Raw genomic sequence first — 26,949 nt, forward strand, 5'->3', positions numbered from 1 at the left:
GTACATCTATTTTTAAAGGATTTATTACAGTTGAAGTTTTGTTGATACTGAGGAACGGAGATAGGAGCTTCATCATCAAATAAGTCACTAAGCCAAGTTATACTCTTCTGTCTTCACATTTTCAAAAAGATAGGGCTTTTGTTAAACTTAATAAGGTTATTATACTCTGTGGACATCTGGAGGAAAGTATTAGGGGCAGGTGATTCCGAGAAGAAAGTGGTGGAAGTATTTTACAAATATGTCTGAAAATTGGTGGTGTTAATTTAGGAAGATTTGAGAAAAGCAAAATGAATTCCTGAAAACAGAAGGGGTGAGTTAAAGATCTTTCCTTATCTAACCGAGGCAACAAAAGGGGAGGTGAACCCTTTATCAAACAAAAAGATGCTTGTTGATATTGTGATATCGTTTAAAGTTAGGGAAGATGAGGCCTCCTTTGCTTTTAAGTATTTTAAGTTTGTCTAAAGGTATACAGAACTTCTTTTTATTGCATAAAACCTTTGAAGGGGGTGAATCAGTTCTGAAATATATTTGAGGAATATGAACAGGCATCATGAAAATAGTACAAAGAATAATAGGGAAGATCATCATTTTAAATGACTCTCAATGACCCCACCATAATAAAGAAAGGGTTTCCAAAGGAAAACCAAGGATTCAGATTTAAGAAGATCTTTAAAATGAGTGGATGTTGAGTTAGTAATTGAATTGGTAAACCAAATCCCTAAATACGTACATTTTGTAGGATGCCAAGTGAATCCTGAAGATTCAAATAATTGTTTATTACAGTATTTATTTAAGAAAAGTATTTCAGTTTTATCTGAATTCATTTTATATACTGAAACACATGAAAAAGCTAAAATCTCATTGGACAGGGCTGGCAGAGATACTTCGGGATCTGAAACAAATAGAAAAATGTCATCCTCAGATGCTGTAAGTCTCAAATGATGAATATCATATTGAAAACCTGAAATTAATGGATTGTGTCTGAGTTTAGAAATAAATAATTCTATTGCTGGGATGAACAACAATTGAGGTAATGGTAGATGAGGGGCTGCACACCTTTTTGTACAGTGAAATAGTTGGAGATTTCCCCATTAAATATTACGGAGACTTGAGGGACATCATATAACAGGGATAGTAATGAGATTATGTTATGACCAAAACCATGCCAATGAAGGGCTTTTTTCCATGAAACTGTAGTCAAACTCCAGTCAAGCCTTTTCTGCATCAGTGATGGTAGCAACAAAAGGGTGTTTTTGGGATAGAGGCTTTGTTTAAGGCATTAAAAAACAATCGGGTGTCGTCTGAGCCAAGCTTGTTCAGGACCAATTTATTGTAGTGAAAAAAAGTTAAATCATAAAGCAAGGATTTTGGCAAATGCTTTATAGACAGCATTAACTAATATTATTGGCATGTCATTTTTATATAAGGTAGGAGCTTTTCCCTTGCTATATATGAGACAAGTGACGGCTTCTTAAAAGGTACCTGTAGTTGACATGCTAGATGAGAAGGATGAGAATAAATATAACATTTTAGCAATTGTATGGTGGATATGTGAGAGGAAAAACTAACAGAGAAACCATCAGGTACAGGTGTTTTTCCCTTTTTTGGCAAGTTAATTGCAGAATTAATTTCACGAAGAGATATATCCTATTCTAAAATAGAAATCTATACAAAAAGGAGTCAACATGTGATTCTAAAGGAGTTGGTTCTGGGGTACATACATTTTTATAAAATTGTACAAGTTCTCCAAAATATATCAGCATCTTTAAATATTGGTGCACCTTGACCATTTTGTAAAGATTGTAGTTTAGTACATTCTTTCCTAATTTTAAGATAATTTGCCTGAGTTTTTCTTGTTTTATTATGACCTCCATAGTAACAAGCAGGTAGGCATAGATATTATCTGTGGAAATTTGATTAAATTGTCATTTTGATGCTGCTAGATCATGCAAAATATGTTTTGATTTAGAAGAGTGTTATTGAATTTCCAGTTTTTTTTATACTAGCCACTAAGTTATTATGATTCCTGAGTAAATTCTCATTTTTCACGGAAACATAATCAATAGTAAATTCTTGTGCAGTTACTTTAAAAGTATCTAAAAATGAGTAGAGATAGTAGGGCCATTACGAATTTCAAATAGTAAGAGGAATAAATGAGGATGAGAGCTTAAATCTGATAACAAGGTATTGTTCAATGTCCATATAGTAGTTGATTTATTAACAGGGAGAAAATCAAAATATGGCAAACGGGAGCCTGTGTTGAAGTCAAAATTGTCTCAATCACAACTTTAATAAGATAAATGTTTACTAAAAACAAATGATCTAATCTAGTCAGAGAACCGTGGTATGGCAAAAAACTATATCCTTTTGATGTGGGGTTTTATCATCTCTAGGAATCTATTAGGGATTTATGTACTATAAATAAGCAATATAGTTTGTGCATTTTGTGAGGAACAAACTTTACTACAGATTGACTGTTTAAAAATGGTCCATAATTTGGTTACAATCACCTCCTAAAATAAAGTAATCATCATCATCATCATCATATTGAATACGTTTTTTTCAATGTCAGGCCAAAACGTGAAACCTTTTTGATTGGGGCCATAAACATTAAATATTGGCAAGGAAATTTTGTGAACACCAAGCTTGCCTACTATTGATCTACCTTTGCTATCTATCTCCTAAAAAAGAACATTAACCTCAAAATATTTACTACATAAAACACTAACAGCATTCTCTTTGTTTTGAGTAGGGGAAATGTGAACTGTGCCCTACCAATATATTTTAATTTTAATGGCTTTAGTTCTGTAAGTTGAGTTTCTTGCATTGAAACTAAGTCAGGTTTAAACGTAGTGAGGAGGGAGAGAAGTCTCTGGCTTTTATAGGGTTGTTTAAACATTTGACATTCCAAGTAATAACCCTGAATTATAATGAACAAACAATATAGAGAAAAACACTGATCAGCAATGGTTGTGAGATAAAATAGATGAAAGAAGAAAAATAAGTTAAGAGTATGTGGAGAAAAAAGATGGGCAGAAGAGGGAAGAGGACACAAAGAAAGCACATTTAAGGGGAATAGAGTACAAGGGTAAACAAGATATACAAAAAGTAGACAGTACATACCGTAAAAATGGCGACTGAACATTTTACCTCCTTGAAGTAGATAAAACGGAAGAAAGTGGTGACAGCACAGTAGGAGGATGACACACCCGGGCTAAAATCGTGCAGAATGACCAAGAACAACAATGGAAGGTATAATATGAGAGTCATAGCGAACATACCTGAAATTAGATTAAAGTAAACACTATGCATAGAAACATCAAAAAATACATAATAACAAAAGTATCAATACTGCCAGAGAACAGCATTGACAATATGTAGAGACGGAAAATTGACTAGAGGGCATATATAAATATAACAATTAATACTTGAGGAAATATTACAACAAAAATGTCTAATGCAAAAAATTAATGAGCAGAAGGAACAGCGATGTCCTTGGGCTTTCTAAAATGATTTCATATACATTTCTTAACTTTCAAAGTAAACAATCAATACTTTTAGGTGACTTTGAAGAAACATGGATAATGCAAACCAAAACAAGCACCCATAGCTTTGCGTGATTGGCGAAGATCTGTATAGTTGTAGATGTGGCAACATTCTGTGTAAAGAAGAGTTTTTCAACCAGCCCACAGAACTAGCTTCTTAGTTTACGCAGCTTGTAGAACTTTAAGGCGATCTGTAAATGCCAGGAACAAAATGATTATCCCTCTAGGGTTAGAAGGGGAGATGATTGAGAGGTATGCTTGTGGCCTAGTCTGTGAACTCTTTGAATATTTAGACCCAAGGAGTTTGGAAGATCTAAAACCTAAGGCAAAAATGTAGTAAAAAATTAAACAAGGCCCTGGCCTTCAGAGACTATGTTAACATTATTACATGTATTTCTTTTTTTTAAGTCTTCACTTGGCCTTTTAAGCAAAAGTGTTTTTTTTGTGTGAAAGTAATCGTATTTGTCTCATCCTGAATGTTGCTAAATTCTTTGTTGAACATCAGTAACACGAGAATCCATAGAAGACTTTACATTTAGATTCTGAATGTTATGTTAGGTTCCTCCACAGAAGGGTGAAGAGCTCTTGAGAGCTCTTAGTTCGTCTGGAAAAAATTCCATGTATGTAGCTGAGGATAAGTTATCAGGGAGAATCTTGCTTAAGTCTTTTGGAAGAACCAGCATTCTGGACCTTTCCAGATGAACTGATTTTAGGAATGGCTGAAGACATGTTTTCTTACAAAGAATGAAAAACGCCTTCTATTGAATTAACACCATGCGACAAATTGCAATCAGAACTCACTGCCGTTGAGGGTTTGTCCACCAATTTTAGCCCCCATGCTGTAGGGAGATTAAAGGTACACCAGCTAAACGTACACCAGTAAAGCACAATTTTTTTCGAAAAAGACACGAATAAAGATAAAACAACTGGCAAGAATAGTGTAAGTAAAGGTAATTCCAGACGTGCATGATCAAAAGTTACCATATAATCAGTCATTTGATTTTCACGAAGATTGATAAAAATAGAATTAAAGAAGGGCAAGTGCTTTAAAGAAGAAACTGAAGGATGAAAAAATCATTGAAATTTTTAAGAAAACCCGGTGCAAATACCTCGCCATGTGGCAATACCATGCCAAAGGTTGATGTGTGGTTTCATGAGACCATTACTGTAGTAACATGGTGTTTCAGAAAAATAAATCACCATTCTCTCTCAGCAGTGCAGCGTGAGCAGGAGCAATATTAAACTCTACATAATGAAGAGCCATAGAGGAAATTAAAACACGACCCATCTCACCCTTAAGACATGGATAATGAGTACCTCCTTGTTCTTTGCCTGTCTGTGACTGCTAAGAGGGCGCATGTAGCAACATTCATTTGTTGTGGTGCAGACTTTCCTCCAGAGCGTCTATTCTGGTTGTCTAAACCATGCCTCCACCTGTATAACTTGAAGTCTAGGGTATCCAGGATTAACCACTTACCATATAAATTATTTCAATCTACCCTCAGTTACACGTAAATGATATACTGGAAATCTATTCGGGATCCACCCTCCTGGATCTACAGGGGCCATTCCTGCAAGTTTAAATCAATATTGTCATTCAAGATAATTATTTTTTCCACACTTATCCATTACTACTACTTTAGGTGAGATAACAAGGGCTACCTATCCACCATGTGAACCACAACTATTGCCACCTCTGTTACTGCTACCATACATTATGTGTCTGCATCTACAGTCCTGAGACGGGGGCTTCAAAGTAGTTTTGACATTTCAAAGCATTCCTGGAGGGTCCAGTGAACAAAGCCTTTTTCTTTCAGTAAGGAAGATCTAACTTCGCTACTAAGTCTTGTACACAACATACTTACAAAAAAAAATCTTTAGGTGAATTTGGGCCAAAATTATTTCAGTTTTCTCTTACTCTTGATTGTCAAAAGTGCAATTGGTTAATCACAACATTTACTCATATTGTGTTTTTGTTCCAGCTTTTATCTTAAATGTTGACCATGCTAACAAACTGGCTGTCATAAAGAATCCGATTTTATTTTGTAATTTCATTTCATGAATCTTTCTTCCTTCAGTAAGTTTGACTTTATTGTATTGAGTTGTTTATTATTTGTAATTACAGGAACCCATCTTGTAGTCACAGGTTCTTACCTTCACTGAATTCAGGAGTAAGTGACACCTAAGCCATATGCAAGTCCCACTTGGAAAAAAGTATGTGAATTGCGCCTGAAAAGTATTCTGTTCTATATTGCCCTTCTAGAAATAGTACAGCAGGTGCATTTGCTCTTTTTTGTATTTTTCCATTGTTTATGTAAAATATGACAAGTAGACCTCCAGTAAGTAACCACGTCCAGCCTATTTCATCCTAAATCCACATTGAGGCATTCTGATGTATCAAGTGGCTCCCTCTCATTGGAGTGCAGGGTTCAGAACTAGTGACAGAAATCACAACAGAGTTCTCCAGCATTGGATCTTTCATAGATTCATATGCTGAATCATCCCCGTCGTCAAGGTTGGAGTCCCACTGTAACTTTAAATATACATAGCAGTAAGTATAGTACACTACGCTTCAATGGCCATAGACAGGCACTGCTTTAGCCTATCCATGTTCTTTTAAAAAAAGAACCAAACCTCAACTACAACCAACCAGGCAACAGCATCCTCTAGAACACTCCCAACAGATGTTGATTCCCTCAGATTTCCTGCTGCACGTCGTGTGGAGGGAGTCTCTCTGAGCTATGCTCAGCTTCTATTATATCAAACTGCACTGACAAGATAGTTTCAGTCAGATATATTGGATTCTCATTGGACATGATGTCCCAATAAACTAAAAAAGGGCTCTTCATAATGTGTGGCACTTGTGGGAACAAAAGACTTATTGATGACCCACACAAGAAGTGTATATACTGTCTACATCTGGACCATAAGGTGAGAGATTGCAAAATATGTTACTCATAAGACTCTTAAAGACAGAGGAGGGAGACTTTTACTATGGCTGCAGATGCAAAAAGCAATGGACTACACTTCTTCTGATGAGATTGAGGCCTCTTCACAGGTCTCTCAATCTCTGAAAAGGCCTAAGAGTAAAGAGAAACGTTCTTCAGAACCAACTAAGAAAGTGTTTAAAAAATCCAAGCACCTTTCTTTGGAACAACAGAAAGGTCAGGAAAGCTATGCTTCATCAGCAGAAAGTCATTCAAAGGCCTTAAAAAAGGTTCACTCAGAGCCTACAACTCCATCAGTGAAGAAATCACCCCCAAAATATGATTCACTGTCTTTAGCGTCGAGTACAAAAATAAAGAAATTCCTTCTAGAGTCTGACAAAAAATTCTCGTCAATGAAAAAAACATTGATGACACATTCATCACAACCGCGTCTACGATAACGGTGACAACAATCACGTTGACTTTTAGAACAGCGGTGTCTCCTATGATTGTCACGTCGTCCCCACTGTCATCGACAACAATCATAATGGCTAGAATATACAAGAAGACACCATCAACAACTACCCAGCTGTTGACAACACACCCGTTGAGGCATTCTGCTGTATCATGTTGTCCCTTCTCATCGGTGTACAGGCTTCTGAACTAGTGCCAGAAATCACAACAGAGTTCCTCAGGAGTTGACAACTTTGAGATTTAAGCATAAGCCTTCATTTATATTCAATTTTACACTTTATAACCCAGCCCTCTGTGTAGTCCGTCCCTTCCATTCCTAGTTTGCAAATGGCTGTTTGTGAACCTGTTGGTGCGGCCCTTCACTAGTATCAGATGCCACCCCTAGCAGCTAAACAGCTTGACTGACTAATTTTCTAAAACCCAGATACAGAGGGCCTTGGTAAATGCTGCTAATGATTTACCTGCTAGGTAAAAGGATTTCATAAAAATCCGTGTAGAGTTATCTTTGTTCTATTTCAGGGGTTGTAGATCTCTAAAAGAGACACAGTATAATAAATAGAACATTAAACCTGCAAAAGCTAGACTGAGTAGAAAACAGAAGGTCTGTCTGAATGCTGAACAATACTTTATTTACGTTTAATTATTGTTTTCATTTTTTAATTTTGTTTACATTACATACATTTTTATTTTTTTCGTATGTCATACAATTTTTTTGATATTGAACATTTATGTGTACAAGAAAATACAATCCATCTAATCCACCTGGTAGTGTAGTTTTCAGTCTACCAATAGATAACTTACCAGCTACCTTTCAGTCATTCCATCCTGTAGTGAGTGGGATTCAACCTCCTCTTTCATGAACTCGCTGAAATCTTCAACCCACTCCCTCAAAGCTACCTCTGAGGACATACTATCATCTTTTAAGGGTAAATCTCACCAAAGAAAACCCTCACACTTGGCCTCCACATTGACAATGCCTTTCTTAGACATGGTATCTTCTCAGAAAGCCTCAAAAGAGGGCAGGTTCTCACACCACTGAAGAAACCTACTCCTAATTTGTCTATTTAACTAACTTCAGCCACATCACCCACTTGTTCATCAGAAAAATCGGTGAGAATGCAATTACCATCCACTGGGTCAGGTCAACCGGAATAACCTTTTACAGGAATACTAATCTATCTTCAGACTATGCTGCAGCATAGAGACCGCTACCCTGCAAGCAGTCAACAATGCCCATCGTATCCCTGCTTCCTGCTTCTGCTCATATTCTCTGTGGTCTTCAAATCAAATTACCAAGACAGTGATCTACACTCTAGACTCTTCTTTTTTTGATGTAGTCCTGCAATGGTTCACCTCCAACTTCGTTCTCACCAGATGTGAACATCAAGATCCAGAATCAGTGTCGTCTCTCAAAGTGAATTCTAGGAGGTACACACATTGGGCCACAGATAAAATGTGTAAGGCCACCTACTAAGGTCAATTGTAAAGAGTGTGTGCATATATACATATATAGATATATATGTATGAACATATTTGTGTAAAATGCTAAAATATGACTTCCTATGTAGGTATATATATTTAGATATGCACACACAAACAACATCAGATTTGAAAATAGTAAGCCAAAACACTACTTTGCAATGAGAGGAATGTGGACAAATTAATGTATGTGGCAAGGTGCACTGTCTATTTTTTTCTGTATTGTATCTTGCCTCATTTTATTAGCTTTAGTGGTTGTGTGGCCTTAAGGAGTAACTGGATTGAAACTGTTCATACCCAAAATCTATTACAGAACACCAGTACAAACCTTAGTCCTCTCCTATCTGGAGCAAGGCAATAGGCTGCTCTGCAACCTCACCCACAGCAGATTTTCCTCCTGAAAGGTATCCTATGTACTCTGGTTCATCTCATATAGGGATTTAATTTTTTTAATCACATCACCCCTGCACTGAAGGAACTTCATTGGCTCCAGACACGTGTCACCTTCAAATTAGCTAAATTACCCACAAGGGTATTCGACATGAAATACCTGCATAACTCTAAAATGAACTAGCCATCATAGACAGGCAGCAGCACACCAGGAGCTGGGACACCACCAGACCGGAAGGAGGAAAAAACCAAAGGGCGGTTACGGACTGGGACAAAAATCCCATCAACTTCAGAACTGCTCCCATTCTTCTGCAATCAGAATGAAAGTATTTGCACCTGTATTCAAAGGGAGCTATTACCCTTCATGTTAGTAATCTACATACGATATGAGTATTGAAACAATTTTGCATCCTATACCTGGGCACTCAACCTATTGTTCAGTGCTTTTTTGGTTTTCAGCCAGGTTTGTATCATGAACATACCTTTACAAACATAAATATAAACGCTAAAACCCTACAAGGAAGTGAAGCCAGTCATACCAGTTTAACTATCATGTTTTCAGGCATGGGTGCCGTATTTGTTTCAGATTTTGCACCTGCTCATCTTTCCTTCTAGCCACGTTTCACATAAAATACAAATTCAGAGATTTCCTCTCCTTACTCTTACTCTCTATTGTTAGTCCTTCCCATATATGTCATGTTTAGTTAAATTCCTAACATTAATATTTTGATGAAATTGGCATGTGTTTGTTGTATTTAAGCAAACAGACATACAACGGGAATTTTTGAAAACTGTGGGGCATATTTACAAAAAATGGGCGTAGGGCAGCTGTGCAAGACTTTTTGCTCTGCTTCCCTGTGCCAATTTGAAAGGGCAGGAATGCACCGTATTTACAAGACACTGTCCATTCCTGTCCTTTCAGCTGGCACACAATTTGGTGCCTGGTGCCAACGCAGGCACCCTTGCACAATGGTGCAAGAGTGTCTGTGTTGTAGGCAGGTTTGTTTTTGTGCAGGAAGGAGTACCTTCCTGCACAAAAACAAGCCAGGGAGGCATTTTCATCTTTCCATGTGTGCTGGAGCATGCAGGACACATAGAAAGATGAAAAAACAAGGAGAAATAAAGATATTTCTCCTTGTTACGCCGCCCCTGGGTAGGCATGCGGTTATGGCGCATTCCATGTTTTAAAGATCCTTGTAAATCGGGGAGAGCATCAAAACCTATGGGCGTTGCGTCGGAAAACCCACTGCAATGCCCATGGAATGTCCTTCTGACGATGTGTAAGGCAACGCAGCAACTTCCACCTCTTTTCCTTACACCATATTTACTAGGCCTTGGAAAGCCCCGCAAAGTGACCTTGCGTGGCCTCGTAGATATGGGTCTGCACTCTGCGCCACTGGAGCATCAAAAAAGGTGACACGCCGGTGGTGCAAGATGCTTGTAAATATGCCCCAGTATCTGTAGTGGGAGAGTTCTTGGGTTGAGAAAACTCTGCCCAAAACTCATGAATCTGTGAGCATTTCACAATGAATTTGTTTCACTTCCTGCTCAAAGCACAGACTTAATGTGCCTGAAAGTATTCAATTTGTGAATCAAGTAAAAAAAACTGAAAAATTAGAAAGTTAAACAAACCAACACACCCCAAGCATAGTTAATGTTACAAGTAGTCCTCTTGTGCTACCAGTGTAGTCTAGTGATTGGTTATTTTATTTATTTTTATATTTGTTTTGTCATATGTTAACATCTCAAAAAGGAGCTACTTTATTATGCTATAATAAAAAGAGGTGTGGCTTCCCTGTCTTCACAGCCTAAGACATTCCCTTTTGGTAACTTTGTTTTATCCCTAGCTCCAGATATTCCTTTATCCTTAGGTGCTAACCACATTTGCAGCCTTGGATAGCTTCCATGTGACTATATTTCCATATTAATGTAATGGTTACACCCTATTTAGCAGTTGCTCTTTAGACATTTTCAAGGGTTCTGTCAAGGGCATATGCAACCATTGAATTACTTCTTGTAGTTGAGAGGCCTAGTAGTAATATTGAATTTTGTGAGCGCCCAGACCTCCGTGTAATAGTTGTGTACACCTTATCTAGGGACACTCAGAACATCCTTCCTTGAAATTAACGTTCCTTGACCTGTCTTCACCCTACAGAAGAATTTATACATTATTTAAAAGATGTGCTTTGCAGTATTTGTAAGATTTAGGACCTGATTTAGATCTCTTGGGAGGGTTTACTCCGTCACAACGGTGATGGAAATCCCATTTGCCGAAATCTAAATACTATAGAAAACAATGGTATTTAGATTTCGGCGGACAGGATATCCATCACCGTTACGACTGTGTAACCACTCTGCCAAGATCTAAATCAGACCCTTAATAAGTATAACCATTTTAAAGAGTATTGCCTTCCTCAGTGAGGAAGACAGTACTGTTGTCTAACATACACCCTGAATCTACCTGTAACCTATGGAACCACTCGCACTCCAAGGCATGTAAAGCTCTAACACACTTTTTTAAGCTGGCATTGTCCCATGATTGCCACAACCCCTCCCTGAATTAGAAATATTATCATCATCTCCATTCTTCTTGACCTGGATTATTGTGGATCACCACACTCCAAATTCATATTGTCTGCCTTTATAAATATGATGTCTGCCTCCCCCATGAACACCTACAGACTTTCAACAATGCTTCTGTCCATATCATTTGCACTGGAGGCTGAAGAGCCAAGGTAAACAAAAGTAGAGATTTTGGCATTCCAGTTCATACCTCAACCAATAGCCTGTAATCTTCCGCTGGTCTGTGCGTTTGTAATTTTGCCTCCATTTTCATTCTTCAAAAATATTAAACCTATAGCTCCATTTTGCAATTCAAATGCATTTTAGTGTCTATGGCTACAATTGCCAGAGCGGCTCCAGTTTCAGTCAGACAAGACTATGGCCCTCATTACGATCATGGTGGTTCGGCCCGCCATACCGGCAGTGGTGGCCGAAGCCGGCATGGCGGGCTGATCCGCCGTATAATAAACATAGTGACGGCTGCCAGCGGCAACCGGCACCCACCACCAGGCTCCGGCCGTTAGACAGCCTGGTGGCGGGATGAAACACCATCCGCCAGGGTAGAGGCGCTACCCTGCAGATAATGTTTCATTTCCCGCCAGCCTTTTCCTGGCGGGATATCCCGCCAGGAAAAGGCTGGTGGAGGGGTGCCCTGGGGCACCCCTGGGGGCCCCTGCACTGCCCATGCATTTTGCCCCAGAGTCCCGTCGCGCAGGTCACTGCCCGAAAATGCATGATGGGTGCAACTGCACCTGCCGCACAGAGGCATTGATGGCAGCTCCATGTGGAGCCGCCGTCAATGTCCCGGCCAAGCCTTTCTGTGAGCCGGTGGGCAGAAACAAGGTTGTTTCCGCCGTGTTCATAATCACCCCCTATATGTGTTTGCTACTGCAGTTACAGACTTTATAACAAACGCAACCTTTTCCTTATCAATGTGACAGGAACCTGATTCTACATTGCTGTTCACATCACATAACACTACTCCACTACTGTATTACTTGTTACCACAACTTCTAGTGCAGTATTAGAATTTTAAATACATTCTTTACATTCTTCCAGTAAACATGATAGCATTTAATTTCGATGTTACTCATCTTTAAAACAAACCTGCTACCATGCTGCAGGCACAGGGCTAAATTACAAATTCAATTTAAATTTAAATTGAAATAAATACACAGAACACATGGATATCCGAAGGAAGATTGTCAATAGAATTGAAGCCTGAAGGGAAATAAGATTTAAGGCTATTTACTAGTACAGTGAGGCGCGAGGGGGAATTTTAGAAATGAGGAGTGACATTGTAGATGCTACAAGTACACCAAATAGAATATGAATTATATGGGAGATAATGTGGAGCTTTGGCTGGTATTCTCCAAAAATGTCACAGAACTCAGTTTTCTGAAGGCTTGCTCATTTTTGCCAGTGCCAACCATAGACTTGATTTATCATACTGAACATTTTGGTATATTTGTGACCAATGATCCTCTTGTTCCAGATGAAGGTCCAAACAATGTACTGACTAATACCAGGGTACAATTTTCGGGCCCACCTCTTGCACTCTAACTCAAAGTAGAATGAACTACGATTGTAGAGGTAATGAGGATTGCTATGTGGATAAACCCACACTGGAATCAAGACTGCACACTAAGGCCCTGATTTATACTTTTTGATGCTAAACTGCTCTAACGCAGTTTAGCGCCAAAAAGTATACCGCCGGCTAGCGCCTTCCCAAGGCGCCGGCTAGGCATCATATTTATGGGAAGACGTTAGCCAGCGTTAAAGCCCGGTTAGCGTCAAAATAGTTGACTCTAACTGGGTGAGGGAGGCATAGGGAAAACTGGAGGTTGTGCATTAAAGAATGGCGATAGTCAGGTTGGAGTGAAGAAATTGACTCTAACCTGATTAGCGCCATATTTCGGTGCACAACCCACATGGACATGACTCCTGTCTAAGTATAGACAGGAGTCATGTCCCCCAGCCCAATGGCCATGCCCAGGCGACTTATGTCAATGGGGTATGGCCGTTGGGGCCAGTGCCATGTAGGGGGGCCGAAGTTAGGCCCCCGTATGGCATTTTTTAAAAATATACTCTCCCCTACTTACCTCTACTTACCTGGGATGGTGTCTTCCTGGTGTGGGTAGGGGTGTCCCTGGGGCTAGGGACCATGGAAAAAGGCCTGCAGGTACCCTAACGCCTGCCCTGACCCAGGCGTTAAATAATGGAGCTAAGCAAGCTTAGCTCCATTATATAGGCCCGCATCCCTCCCATGCACAATTTGTGCACAGGAGGATAAATAAGGTGCCTGGGCCTTAGAGTCATTTTTTGCCCGGGAACGCCTTCCTTGCATCTCAGAGACGCAAGGTAGTTTTCTGCAGGCAAAAAATGACTTTAACTCCAATATTTTGATGCTAGATGTGTCTAGCATCAAAATTTAAATATGGAGTTAAGTGTGCACTGAAATAGCGTAAAACAATTGAAGCTATTTCACCATAAACAGAGTATAAATATGCCCCTAGAAGCTTTGCAAATTCACCCCTTCAATATGTACGTTAAGAAGCTGATACTCTCCTTTCTAATGAGTAGGTAGAAGTAATACAGTCTGCCAATCCAGACCATATGCTGTGAATATTAAATTGAAATGTATTGAGTCCCAGGAAGCATTGGAAGATGGCCAATGGAGTGGGTATATTTGACAAATTGATGCCTGCTGTTTAAAAGAAGACCTTGTTGCTTTTCTGGTCCTTAGTGACGGTTTTGGTACCTTTAGGAATAATTCTGTCAAAGAAGAACAATCACTATGAGGTCTTGTAATCGGGTGGTGAATACATTTGCTTTTTGCACCTGTCATGCTCCTGTCAGCACTAACCTGTAGATCTGAATGTTGCTGCTGGAACGAAGTGGAATCACCTGACTCCTTCCTTGTCGACAGTAGTGAACATGTCCAAGTCTGCGCATTGCGCTGAAGGAGAAGAGGGGAAAGTCTCCTAAGTGACAGCTTTTTTTTTATATTAAACAGAACACAATGCTACTGTTTCAAATGAGACATACACAATATTTACTATAGTAACGGAGGCACTATGATAACCATTTAACCTTTCAATGGCATAGTACCCTTATCTTGATAGAGGCAAAAGATTCATCAAGAAACTGGTCTTATCCTGATGTTCTATAGCACTTGTCAATGTTCACAATTTGAGACAACCTGGACACCGACCAGTTCCTACAGCTTCTGCATATAACACTGCGGAGGACCAAGAGACAGTTGTTACAGTACAAGTTTGAGGGTGTAACAGAATCTCAGTACAATGGTGTGGGGGACATTGCAGGGGCCCAACCCGAGTGAACAATCCAAACCCATTGGGATCAATTTTGCATTCCACATGTATGAGGCAACCGAACAAGAAATATCTAACACACCTTAGCTGGAAGAGGCTGAATAATTCCATGGGTACAAGGAAAGGCTTTGAGGTGATGCACAAAAGAAATTTCAAGAAATGCCAGGAACAGAAAACGTCAGGGAAGATGTTCCTTACATCGAGTTGAAAGATAATCTCAGCTTGAGCATCAGGAACACAGGTGAAAAGCAGAGCCCAAGCAGAGGTTTCTTCTCATCAAGAGGAGAAAAAGCCAAGCACCTGGCGATGCTTGTGTGTGATTCTCGAATACTGCAGTAGGTCCTCAAATCCCAAGAACGTCAAATCTGTGTTTCATGTTTTCCCCAAGTGAGCTGGCTGCTGATGTTAGCCCGCTAGGAAGCCTTTCTGTGTAATGCTCTGAGACTTCAGAACTGTCAAGGGGTGAACATAAAATGTACTTTGTTTAAAGGACTGCTTACTGCCCTCTGTAGCTAGGATTATGTGGGATTGTTAGTGGTGTCAGAGTGATTTCGCGCAACAGGACAGAACCTTTTACCTGTCTGCATCAGGGGGAGATACTTAAGAACCTCCCCTTGTAAAAGGTTCTGCCATTCTCCCTAAACTAGGTTTCTCACTTTTATATGATGGTTATACATTTGAAAGGTCTGTGTTCACTATTTATCCGTTATAGTTTGAGTGTATGGTCTGTGTGCGTTTTTGGAAGAGTGCACAATAGGATCAATTTGGAATCCACATGTATTAGGCAGCCAAACAAGCAATGACTAACACTCCCTAGCTATCACTAACTTGAGGCTTCTGATGGCAATGCTGGGAGAAGCAGAGTAGTTCCCAGGATGCAAGCAAAGGCTTTGATGTGATGCGCAGAGGAAATTTCAAGCAGTGCCAGGAACCTAAAACTTCAGGGAAGGTGTTATCAACATCTGGTTGTGAGATAATCTCGACTGGAGAGCCAGCAACTCAGGTGAAGAGCTGAGCGCCCAAGCAGAGGCTGCTTCTAATCAAGAGGGAGGAAAGCCAAGCAACTGGCCATATTTGGGTGCAACTTGTTTAGACTGCAGGGTCTTGAATTACTTCAGCAGATCCTCGAATCCCAAGAACCTTAAATCATGAGGTAGAACCTCAAATCACTGGATCCTGATATCTTGCAGTAGATCCTTTAGTCTCACTGTAGCCTGATACTCAGATAGGGTATGCCATCACATATTTTGGGGTACCAACTTCGGAACACAATTGTCTATGCTGGTGATGGGGGGTAACAACTAGGCAGCACACATGACAACCACATTCCTGGGTGGCATGATTTCTGTCACTCAATGCAGATGATATCCTGAGTTGCAATTCCCTGAACAAGAGGAGATAGAGGTAGCTAATAATGACAAGGACGAGAGGTTTGCGGGAGTGGGGGAAGCAAATGGGTCAAGTCATCATAGTATCATACAATAACTTTAACCAATAAACAGCAATATATTGCATATTCATGTTGAATTCAGAGGAACAGAAGATTTAATGTAGATAGTCTAAATAATTACAACACAGAAGTAAAGGTGGAAGCTCTCATATTGTGGGGAACTCAACAGTGTAGTTTTTTCAGAATTATCTATATGCGGTGATTTATTTCCCATTCACAACTAGACTTAAATAATGAGGAAATGCGTATTTGAGATCAAACTAGAAGGAACTCCAGAAATTAGTTTGATTTCTAAATAAGGCAATAAACCAAAGAGTAGACTGATTGAATTGGTCAAAGCATACTCATTTAGGATTAGTAATACAAGAATGTCTTCTGATAATGGCCAAGGCATACTCAGGCTTACTATTCGGAGAATTCCTTCCGATAACCAATACACCTTAGCAATAGGAATTGGGAAAATTAGTTGACTAATGTCTAATAAACACTGAAGCAGAAAACAAGAACACCTGAAAGCGAACACGACCCAGCATCACACACTCGCCTTTCGGGGTTTTCACCATGCTTCCAGATTAAATTATGTTACTTTGCACGGTAGACAGATTGTTGGTAATAATAGACATTCTATAAAGTAGGAAAGGTCAGTATTAATTTCTCCTGATGTTTTTTCTCTAATTCCTTCTCTATTGTGGACCATGTGGAGGGTAAATACTCCCTTTTCAAACTACATGCAGGCCAAGAAGGAGATGTTGAAGTGTGACATAGCCTGGTAAATGCAAGGAACATGTTAATTAGAACTGTCTGTGGAGTAACCATAGTGTTGTCAGTGTTCTGTAAAAGAAAATAAGCTGATGCACTTAGTCTGGACATTGCAGTTCATAATGTGCAGTGTACTCAGTGTGAGTTGATTACACTGTTAGTCAGAGTATAAAGATGACATCAGGATGGAATCTTTTTTTATATGAGCTCTCAGAATAGTACAGCTTTATATGCTGTAAGTGCAGCATAGACCGGACGTCGTTCCCTTGAACTGTCTTACAGCCCACTGATGTCAGACTGTTGACAATGGACAACTGGAAGCACTGGGATATCTACTACTGTGTAATACTTTTAGCCTGGGAAATCTCATGCACTTTCTGGTGTTTTGCCCATTATATTTCGGCCATGTCATGAAGTGAGCATATGCTATATTAACTCAATTTTACTTGTATGAGGAGGGAGAATCCTCTGCATGGCTCTTGGGACCATGCTTCCCAGCCTTTCATCGTTTTCCGTGCACATTTCTCTGTGCTTTATCAAGTTTCACCCAGTGAGCCCGCTGCTGATGCAAGCTCACCAAGAGGCCTTCCTGTGTATTATGCTGAAAGGAAGGAAGGAAGTTGGCACTTTGTGCAGAAGAAGAGTGTAATGAGGAAAGGGAGGGGGTCTAAGGATAGTTGGAATTAAAATGGCACAGAACAGGTAAGAAAAGATATTAGTGGTCAGGTCGAAATCATGGATTTGAGTTATCAGTGGGGGGATCCTTCATATGGTAGAGATGAGCCTTTCACGCAATTTGGGCAATGAGGGAGTACTCCATAGGCCGAGAGGTGTAATTCTGTGGTGGATCAGAGAAATACCTCTAGGGCTTTTAGTCAGGGGAGTGAAAGGTAGAGAACTAAGGGCATCCATATATTTTTGAATTTAGTGTCCATACCTGCCAATTTGTGAGAAAGCTGTTCCATGGCCAGTGTGTGCCACAGGCGGGTGAACCACTGCGCTAGTGAAGGTAGTGTCATTTGTTTCCACGCTAGAGTAATCAGTTGCTTGGCCGACTGCAAAATATAGCTAATGAGGAACCCAGTCAGCGTGCGTCATAGCTGCAGGTGTGCGGGTCGAAGTCCCAATATTGTTGTAAGACTGTTGGCAGGGAAGAGGTAGCCCACTACAACATTTATGTGGCTTACGGCCTCCTTCCAGAAGGGGTTGATGGGGTGCAGGAGGTACAGGACCACCATATGTGTACAAAATCGCCTTTCTCTTGTCCCCATCCCCAGCAAAGAGCTGACACGCTGGGATAAATGGTTGCTGTGCGGGTCTCTGTGTGATACCATTGGATCATAAGCCTGTAGGCTGTTTACCTCCGAGAGAGGCTATAGTATACTTTGGGGATTTCACACCATAAAGCATCCCATTGTTTGGTTGCAATCTCCTCAGGAGCGTCCCTATTTCAAACTATTTGGTAGGGGTGCATAGCAAGAGGGATGGAATGCTGGAGCATGAGGTATGTGTTGGACATAAGCCCTTTAGAGCCATTGCATGTCCTAACAAGGATTTCAAATGGGGTATATGGGCGTATCCCTCTGGGTATACTGAGGGATGAAGCACACAATGTCTCAGTTGTAGATACTGCAGTATTGCAGATTCTGGGATGTGGAACTCTGCTTTGCATTGGTCAGAGGCTTTAATGGTACATCCCTGGAAGAGATCACATATTTGTCCTGCAGTCCCTTTCTGTCTAGTTGCTGAATGCATGTGGGTACAGAGCGAGGGTAAACTCTTGATTTCGTGAGATCGGTGTGTTAGATTAGGGACAAATTGTCAATCCCTTCTTTTATGCCAATTTATCCCAAATGTGTAGGACTGTCTTGGCCGGAGTGGCAACATAGGCACTGGGAGGACAAGCATGTTTAGGCAGCCATGCCAAGTCACACAGAGGTCTACATGCCACTGCCGTGTCCATGTCTGTCCTATCTTTTTATGTGCGGAGTCTCTGCCATGAGTGCGGAGACACAGTAGTTGTAAATATATTACTTGTAAGATACCTTTGTGAATATGAACAAATCGTAAACTTACACAAATTTACCTTTGTGAATTAGGCCCTGGCTGTCTGCTCATCTCAACATTTGATTGAAAGTGCTACCATGGGGTAGACAGTCATTAGAGCTGGTGTTGAGGATAAAGGGGGTCATTACGACCCTGGCGGCCGGCGGTATGTTGGTGTTCCGCCAGCGATTATGACGTGGCGGAATTGCCACGGCCATACCGCCGGCCCCTCCATTATACCGCCAGGATTCCGCCTGGCGGTCATAATCCCCAGGGCAGCGGTGCAAGCACCGCTGCCCTGGGGATTATGAGTCCCTGACCGCCGGCCTGTCCGTGGCGGTACACACCGCCATTGAAAGGCCGGCGGTAAGGGGACTTGGGGTGCCCCTGGGGGCCCCTGCACTGCCCATGCACTTGGCATGGGCAGTGCAGGGGCCCCCAGGCATAGCCCCGTCGCGGCAGTGAAATGCGCGACGGGTGCTACTGCACCCGCTGCACATCAGCATTGCCGCCGGCTCTATTACGAGCTGGCTGCAATGTTGATGTGACATTTCCGCTGGGCCAGCGGACGGTAACACTGTTACCGTCCGCTGGCCCAGCGGAAATGTCATAATAGGGAGACATGAATACTGCCGGCAATGGCGGTATTCTGTATCCCGTGGCCTCGGCGGTCTTTTGAAAAGACCGCCGAGGTCGTAATGACCCCCAAAGTGTCTCTGCCAAGCACAGGAAACCACCGGCTCTAATTAAGCACCTGCGTCCCCTCACTTTCATAGCTTTCAATCTCCACTTCTTCATTCCTTGGATATTTCCAGTTCTACACATCCAGTTGTCACTTAAAACTGTGAAATCCACATACTTTATACATATTTATACATACTTAGCTCGGATATTTTTGCCTTTCTGAACCTCTGCTAATCACACCATGAACATCTGACAGCTTTTTGGATGTGTAAGTCACACTTTAGCCTGGAAAAAGGTTTGACACGAAAGAAAAGCCTTCTTGTTGTGCAGTGTGCTTTTTAATGCTTAATGCTTCTTATTTTCTTCTTTTGTATAGGAACGGCCTTGAAAGTAACGTGCTGAGATTTGCTGCAAAAATTATTACTGACATCCCCATTGACAAGGAGCGGATATTCATAATCTCCTTTTTCTTGTCGGATGACACCATTTTAGTGTTTGAGCCCCCACAGCGAAATTCAGGTAAATCACTTTACATTAAAACTGATGTTTTTCATTTCATGAATGGGATGGGGGCGGTTCTCAGTTTTATGCCTTCAAGTTTGTGAGTGGTCTGACTGGACGTGAACAGAGAGAGAATACTATTACTTGTTTTATAGGCAACAAGGATAATTATGCTGTCATAATTCATGCAATTAGACTTGTCCTCACTCTGAACTCTAAATCTTGTGCAACCATAAGGCACTCAATTGGTGCCTCTTCCTGGCCTGCACTAACCCCAAACCCAGCTGCATCGTCTACAAAGCCATCATGACAAGAACACCTTCCTACTTGGCTGACAAGCTCTCCATCCCTGGTGGCTCTCAGCACACCTGCAGCCAGGACACAATCAGACTGGGGACAAAGTGCAAAATAAAATCAAGGCAAGAGACCTCGTTTTTGTGCACCAAGGATTTGGAATGGTATCCTCATACCCATCAGGACTCCTCCAACAATGATCCAACTTATTAAGACTCACCTGTTCAGCGAACACTACACCATGAAGAGCTATCAGTTCACAAACCAACTATCCCTCTTCTCACATGTTGACTCTATCTTTGCCTTTTACACTGTACAGTGCTCCTCCTAGCTTTGGCTAGGTTTGCTTCACATGAATACCACACACATACAAAAGGAAAACTTGTAATGTAACATCATAAAAAGGTATCCCAATAGCAATTGCATAAAACAGCTCATTTTGTAATGCATGTTGCAGTTATGTTTTCTGTATTTGTAAGCATCCAGCCTTCAGATAAACCTGTATTCGACGTCTACTCAATGCAAGACAGATTTTACCCCCCCCTTTCGCACATGGTAATCTTGAATGGGGCTCACTGGCAATGCCCTACAATGGTTTTCTTCCTACCTTCCCAACAGACACACATTTGTTCACATGAGCACATTCAGGTCACAAAAGGTCTCTAGTAAATCTTTTTATTCATAATGTTAAGCAGTGGAGACAAGACATGAAAGCATATTGGTAACAATAGCAGTAAGATCAGTGTAATGGCACCCAAACCTCCCCTGGTGTTCCCACTTGTCCACACGTTAGCCATCCATCCCATGAGGTTCAGACGAGTCCAAGCCTACTGTAGTGGGGCCGGAGAAAAATAAATCACCACAGATACAACCCCTGTAGGAGTTCCAGGATCCCCAAATCTAAGTCCATCTATAGGGGCAACCCCTACCTTTGTACACCACCCGCTCAGTGAGCATGATCCAATCCATATCTTTTTCCCATTCCTCCAGTTGGGGCAGCTCTTCTGCCCCTCAGTTTTTTGTTTGTTGCACTTGGCAACTATATATCTCAGTGTCCACCATATCTGCTTCATTTGCGTCACCTCGGTCTCACTCCAGATGTACAGGATACACCACTTCACTGGCGGCATAAAGGCATTCCCAGTCACTGCAAACATGCACTCCACTACTTCCAACCAATAAGTTTGGATTAGTGGGCAGGCCCAGGTAATATGGTAAAACGTACCACAGTATCAACAGCTGCAGTAACAATTCTCTCCCCTTGTCCAGCCCAACTTGAACAGGAGAGCTTGGGTATAGTATCATTTGTGGAGTATTTTTAATTGTACTAGTCTGAACCCCTCCCAGTTGGCCACCACCTATGGGAATGCCAGAGCCTCTGACCATTCATTGTCATCCATGTCTCCTAGGTTGTGTACCCAATTGTTTTTCAAGTAGGTTAAGGAGTCAGAAGTGTGGTTGAGTAGTTTCTTGTTTGTGAGGGAGATCGCCTTCCGGGGCATATGTTCATCTAGCAAACGGCCCTTCAGGGGTGAGAACTCGGGCAGGGGGGTTCCCTTGGGCAGTTCTGCCATGAGTGCATGGCATATCTGAAGGTAGTGGTAGACCTCGGGGGGGGCAACTGATATTCCTGTCTAAGGTCGGACCGCAGGATGATTTCCCCATTTCTCCATAGGTCTCCACTCTGGAAATGCCCATCAAGTCCAATTTATCTAATCCCGCTTGTGTGCCCAGAACTCCTAGTATTGTGGCATCCCATTTTGGGGTGGCCTAGGTTATCTTGTCTTTCCATACCAGGGCTTTCAGGGCTGTATGCCAGATCATAACTACTGTGGTCGTGGGGCCAGATAGTCGGGGGTACATCGATGGACTGTAGAGGGCTCTCAGATAGCTCAATGGCTGCGTGAGAAGTTTGTCCATGCGGAACGTTGCTTCGTGTGGCGGGCATATACCCATCCATGTGCAGAGGGGAGCTGAGAAGCCCAGTAATAATTTTCGAGGTCTGGAAAAGATATGCCCCTGTTGTACCATCCTCTGGTGAGATTGTGAAGTGCTATTCTGGCTGGTCCCCCATTCCACACCAGTGTTCTAAGCTCTGAGTGGACTGTCTTGAAGTAGGAGTCGTGTACCAGGCAGGGTGTATTTTGGAGGACATATAGAAAAAAGGGTAGGAACACCATTTTAAAAAGAGCTTCTTTGTCTAGAAGAGATAATGGCTGTGACCTCCAAGTGTTCGACATCTTGTTTTCATCTAGCTAACGCGGGGAGGAGGTTCTTCATGTAGAATAAATCAGGGTCTTTGGTAATTAATATTTGCAGGTAGCGGAAACGGTCTTCCGCCATCGCTGTCCCACAGTTTCGTGGCAAGTGAGGCATCTTACCCTCGTGGTGGTGTATCAGTGATTTCCTCCAATTGATGATGTAACCCAAATAGTTGCTGAAGTTCATATTAATTTGTGTGAGCCTATTGAGGGTAATGTTGGGGTCTGCGACATAAAGAAGGATGTCATCCACTTATAGGGATAATCTGTCATCTGAATCCTCCTGCCATTTAAGTCCCCTGACCAGTGGGTCTTGTCGGCCCAGGCCACCATGGGTTCCAATGTAAGGGTGAAAATCAATAGCGACAGTGGGGAAACGCTGTCGGGTGCCCCTGCGGAGGGAACACACCCGGTACAGTGCCCCGCCAGCGGGTGTGTATACAGGGAGTGCAGAATTATTAGGCAAGTTGTATTTTTGAGGATTAATTTTATTATTGAACAACAACCATGTTCTCAATGAACCCAAAAAACTCATTATTATCAAAGCTGAATATTTTTGGAAGTAGTTTTTAGTTTGTTTTTAGTTTTAGCTATGTTAGGGGGATATCTGTGTGTGCAGGTGACTATTACTGTGCATAATTATTAGGCAACTTAACAAAAAATATATATATACCCATTTCAATTATTTATTATTACCAGTGAAACCAATATAACATCTCAACATTCACAAATATACATTTCTGACATTCAAAAACAAAACAAAAACAAATCAGTGACCAATATAGCCACCTTTCTTTGCAAGGACACTCAAAAGCCTGCCATCCATGGATTCTGTCAGTGTTTTGATCTGTTCACCATCAACAATGCGTGCAGCAGCAACCACAGCCTCCCAGACACTGTTCAGAGAGGTGTACTGTTTTCCCTCCTTGTAAATCTCACATTTGATGATGGACCACAGGTTCTCAATGGGGTTCAGATCAGGTGAACAAGGAGGCCATGTCATTAGATTTCCTTCTTTTATACCCTTTCTTGCCAGCCACGCTGTGGAGTACTTGGACGCGTGTGATGGAGCATTGCCCTGCATGAAAATCATGTTTTTCTTGAAGGATGCAGACTTCTTCCTGTACCACTGCTTGAAGAAGGTGTCTTCCAGGAACTGGCAGTAGGACTGGGAGTTGAGCTTGACTCCATCCTCAACCCGAAAAGGCCCCACAAGCTCATCTTTGATGATACCAGCCCAAACCAGTACTCCACCTCCACCTTGCTGGCGTCTGAGTCGGACTGGAGCTCTCTGCCCTTTACCAATCCAGCCACGGGCCCATCCATCTGGCCCATCAAGACTCACTCTCATTTCATCAGTCCATAAAACCTTAGAAAAATCAGTCTTGAGATATTTCTTGACCCAGTCTTGACGTTTCAGCTTGTGTGTCTTGTTCAGTGGTGGTCGTCTTTCAGCCTTTCTTACCTTGGCCATGTCTCTGAGTATTGCACACCTTGTGCTTTTGGGCACTCCAGTGATGTTGCAGCTCTGAAATATGGCCAAACTGGTGGCAAGTGGCATCGTGGCAGCTGCACGCTTGACTTTTCTCAGTTCATGGGCAGTTATTTTGCGCCTTGGTTTTTCCACACGCTTCTTGCGACCCTGTTGACTATTTTGAATGAAACGCTTGATTGTTCGATGATCACGCTTCAGAAGCTTTGCAATTTTAAGAGTGCTGCATCCCTCTGCAAGATATCTCACTATTTTTGACTTTTCTGAGCCTGTCAAGTCCTTCTTTTGACCCATTTTGCCAAAGGAAAGGAAGTTGCCTAATAATTATGCACACCTGATATAGGGTGTTGATGTCATTAGACCACACCCCTTCTCATTACAGAGATGCACATCACCTAATATGCTTAATTGGTAGTAGGCTTTCGAGCCTATACAGCTTGGAGTAAGACAACATGCATAAAGAGGATGATGTGGTCAAAATACTCATTTGCCTAATAATTCTGCACTCCCTGTAGAGTAGTCTAATCCAACTAGTAAAACAAGGGATTGAAACACAGGCGGCAAGAACCTCAAATATATATATATGGCCACTCTATGGTGTCAAATCCCATTTTGGCCTATTACCCCATTTACAAAAAGAACAGATGATGGATGGAATGCAGATCAAATCAAACATTCACCCCAAGTCATAAAGATCTGGGTTTAATCCATCGTTTTTTTGCTCACCACGCCACCCCAGGTTGGACCCAGCCATATGCAAATCAGTCATGACCCTGTTCCTCATGGGAACAGTCCAGCCCAAACTGCCAAGCCAGGTCCTCCCTGGACCGGAAACAAGCATCCTAGGACCGGTTTCAGGGTATCACCCTTCATCAGCTAGACTAGCTTGAATCCGGTGGCGCAGTGAGCACGGGACCCACGTCTGGGCATACCCTTCCCACTTGGGGCAACAAATGCAAAAAGAACAGATGATGGACGGAATGCAGAGAAAATCAAACATTCACCCCCAGTCATAAAGATCTGGGTTTAATCCATCATTTTTTTGCTCACCACGCCACCTCCAGGTTGGACCCAGCCCTATGCAAATCAGTCTTGACCCTGTTCCTCATGGGAACAGTCCAGCCCGAACTGCCAAGCCAGGTCCTCCCTGGACTGGAAACAATCATCCTAGGACCGGTTTCAGGGTATCACCCTTCATCAGCTAGGCTAGCTTGAATCCAGTGGCGCAGTGAGCAGGGGACCCACATCTGGGCATACCCTTCCCACTTGGGGCGACAAATGCAAAAAGAACAGATGATGGACGGAATGCAGAGCAAATCAAACATTCACCCCCAGTCATAAAGATCTGGGCTTAATCCATCGTGTTTTTGCTCACCACGCCACCCCAGGTTGGACCAAGCCATATGCAAATCAGTCTTGACCCTGTTCCTCATGGGAACAGTCCAGCCCGAATTGCCAAGCCAGGTCCTCCCTGGACCGGAAACAAGCATCCTAGGACCGGTTTCAGGGTATCACCCTTCATCCACACCCAAGCTCCAACTGTCCCAAAAAAATGGTTCACTTGTGATTCTGGCTCATGAGAAAACAGTCAACACTTAAATAAAAAAAAAAAAACTTCTAACAAAGAAACCCCCCTCCCTGTGTTGCTGAACAGCTGGTCTAAAGCTACCTACCCCCCAACATTGCAGAGTGCCTAGCGTCATAAAATGGTGTGACAAACAACAAGGGATACCGGTAGCAGCCAAAGCAATCACTTCCCACCCATCCCCACCCGCACATCATGCATAGTGTTACCAAAGTCTTGCATGGCCAAGAACGAGGCAATCAGTTTGAAAAGCTGCACTGTGCAGGTCCTAAATTAGAAAAAGAATAATGACAAAGACAAGGGAGGAGAAAAGAAGAGGAACCTGAGGCAGGCTTGCTCTGAGAAAATACATGGATGGACCAAGGCCAGAGGTCTAACTTGTCTCAGTCCTATTCAGTGGTCCAGTCGCCACGATGGTCCACGTTGCGGGGTCCCCTGCAACTTGCTGGCATGGGGGATCATTTCCAAGAAGCAAAGTAGGTGAGTGCCTTTCTGAAGGGGGACTACCCTTTTGCCCCCGGTGGCGCTGGCATCGAGTGGAAGATTTAGTCATTCCAGCAATACTCCATCCACTGATCCCATCCCATGCTTCTTCCGGTGATATGAAGAACCAGGTTTTCCCATCTGCAATAACATGGAGTCATGTCAGGAACAGCATAGCATATTAACAGCCTTTGTCTCAAAGCGCTCGTTTGACCTCCAGGAAGTTGCGGCATTTTTGCTGAACGCTGAATGTGAAGTCTAGAAAAAAAGCTGATGGAGGCATTCTTTAGTCACACCACGGGGGCACTGCTGCCACCTGCAGGATTACATACTGATCTCGAAAATTGAAGATGCACGCAATGATGGAGTGGGGCCTGGTTTTGGTGCAGTACCTGGAACTCTATCTGCATGTTCGACTGATAAGTAGTTAGAAGATCTCTTGGCTGCAGGCCTTTTGGGATGAGATCTTCTACAAATAAGTCCATGGGCTAGCCCCCCACCTTCTCCAGTACCCATACAATGAGGATATTATTTCTCTGTGAGTGGCCCTGAAAGCAGGGCTCTTTCAGTTTCGAGGGACGTTATGGAGTCTTCCGCCATCTTCAATCCGGTGCCCATATTTCAGAGGTCCGGTCTAATCAGCAAGACTTCTCTGGTGACCGTATCGACTTTAGACTCCAGG

General features: G+C 42.1%; 1 protein-coding gene across 1 annotated transcript in view; it reads left to right on the forward strand.

The window, feature by feature from the left end:
* The window catches only part of EFHC2 (EF-hand domain containing 2), a 234,049-nt gene that overhangs the window by 130,876 nt on the left and 76,224 nt on the right, over window positions 1-26,949 (forward strand). Inside the window, exon 9 of the mRNA XM_069204192.1 lies at window positions 20,028-20,170. Coding sequence (XP_069060293.1) covers window positions 20,028-20,170 — 143 coding nt within the window. The remainder of the gene's footprint in view (window positions 1-20,027; window positions 20,171-26,949) is intronic.

The sequence above is a fragment of the Pleurodeles waltl genome, chromosome 8, assembly GCF_031143425.1.
Source record: "Pleurodeles waltl isolate 20211129_DDA chromosome 8, aPleWal1.hap1.20221129, whole genome shotgun sequence".
Taxonomy (NCBI): domain Eukaryota; kingdom Metazoa; phylum Chordata; class Amphibia; order Caudata; family Salamandridae; genus Pleurodeles; species Pleurodeles waltl.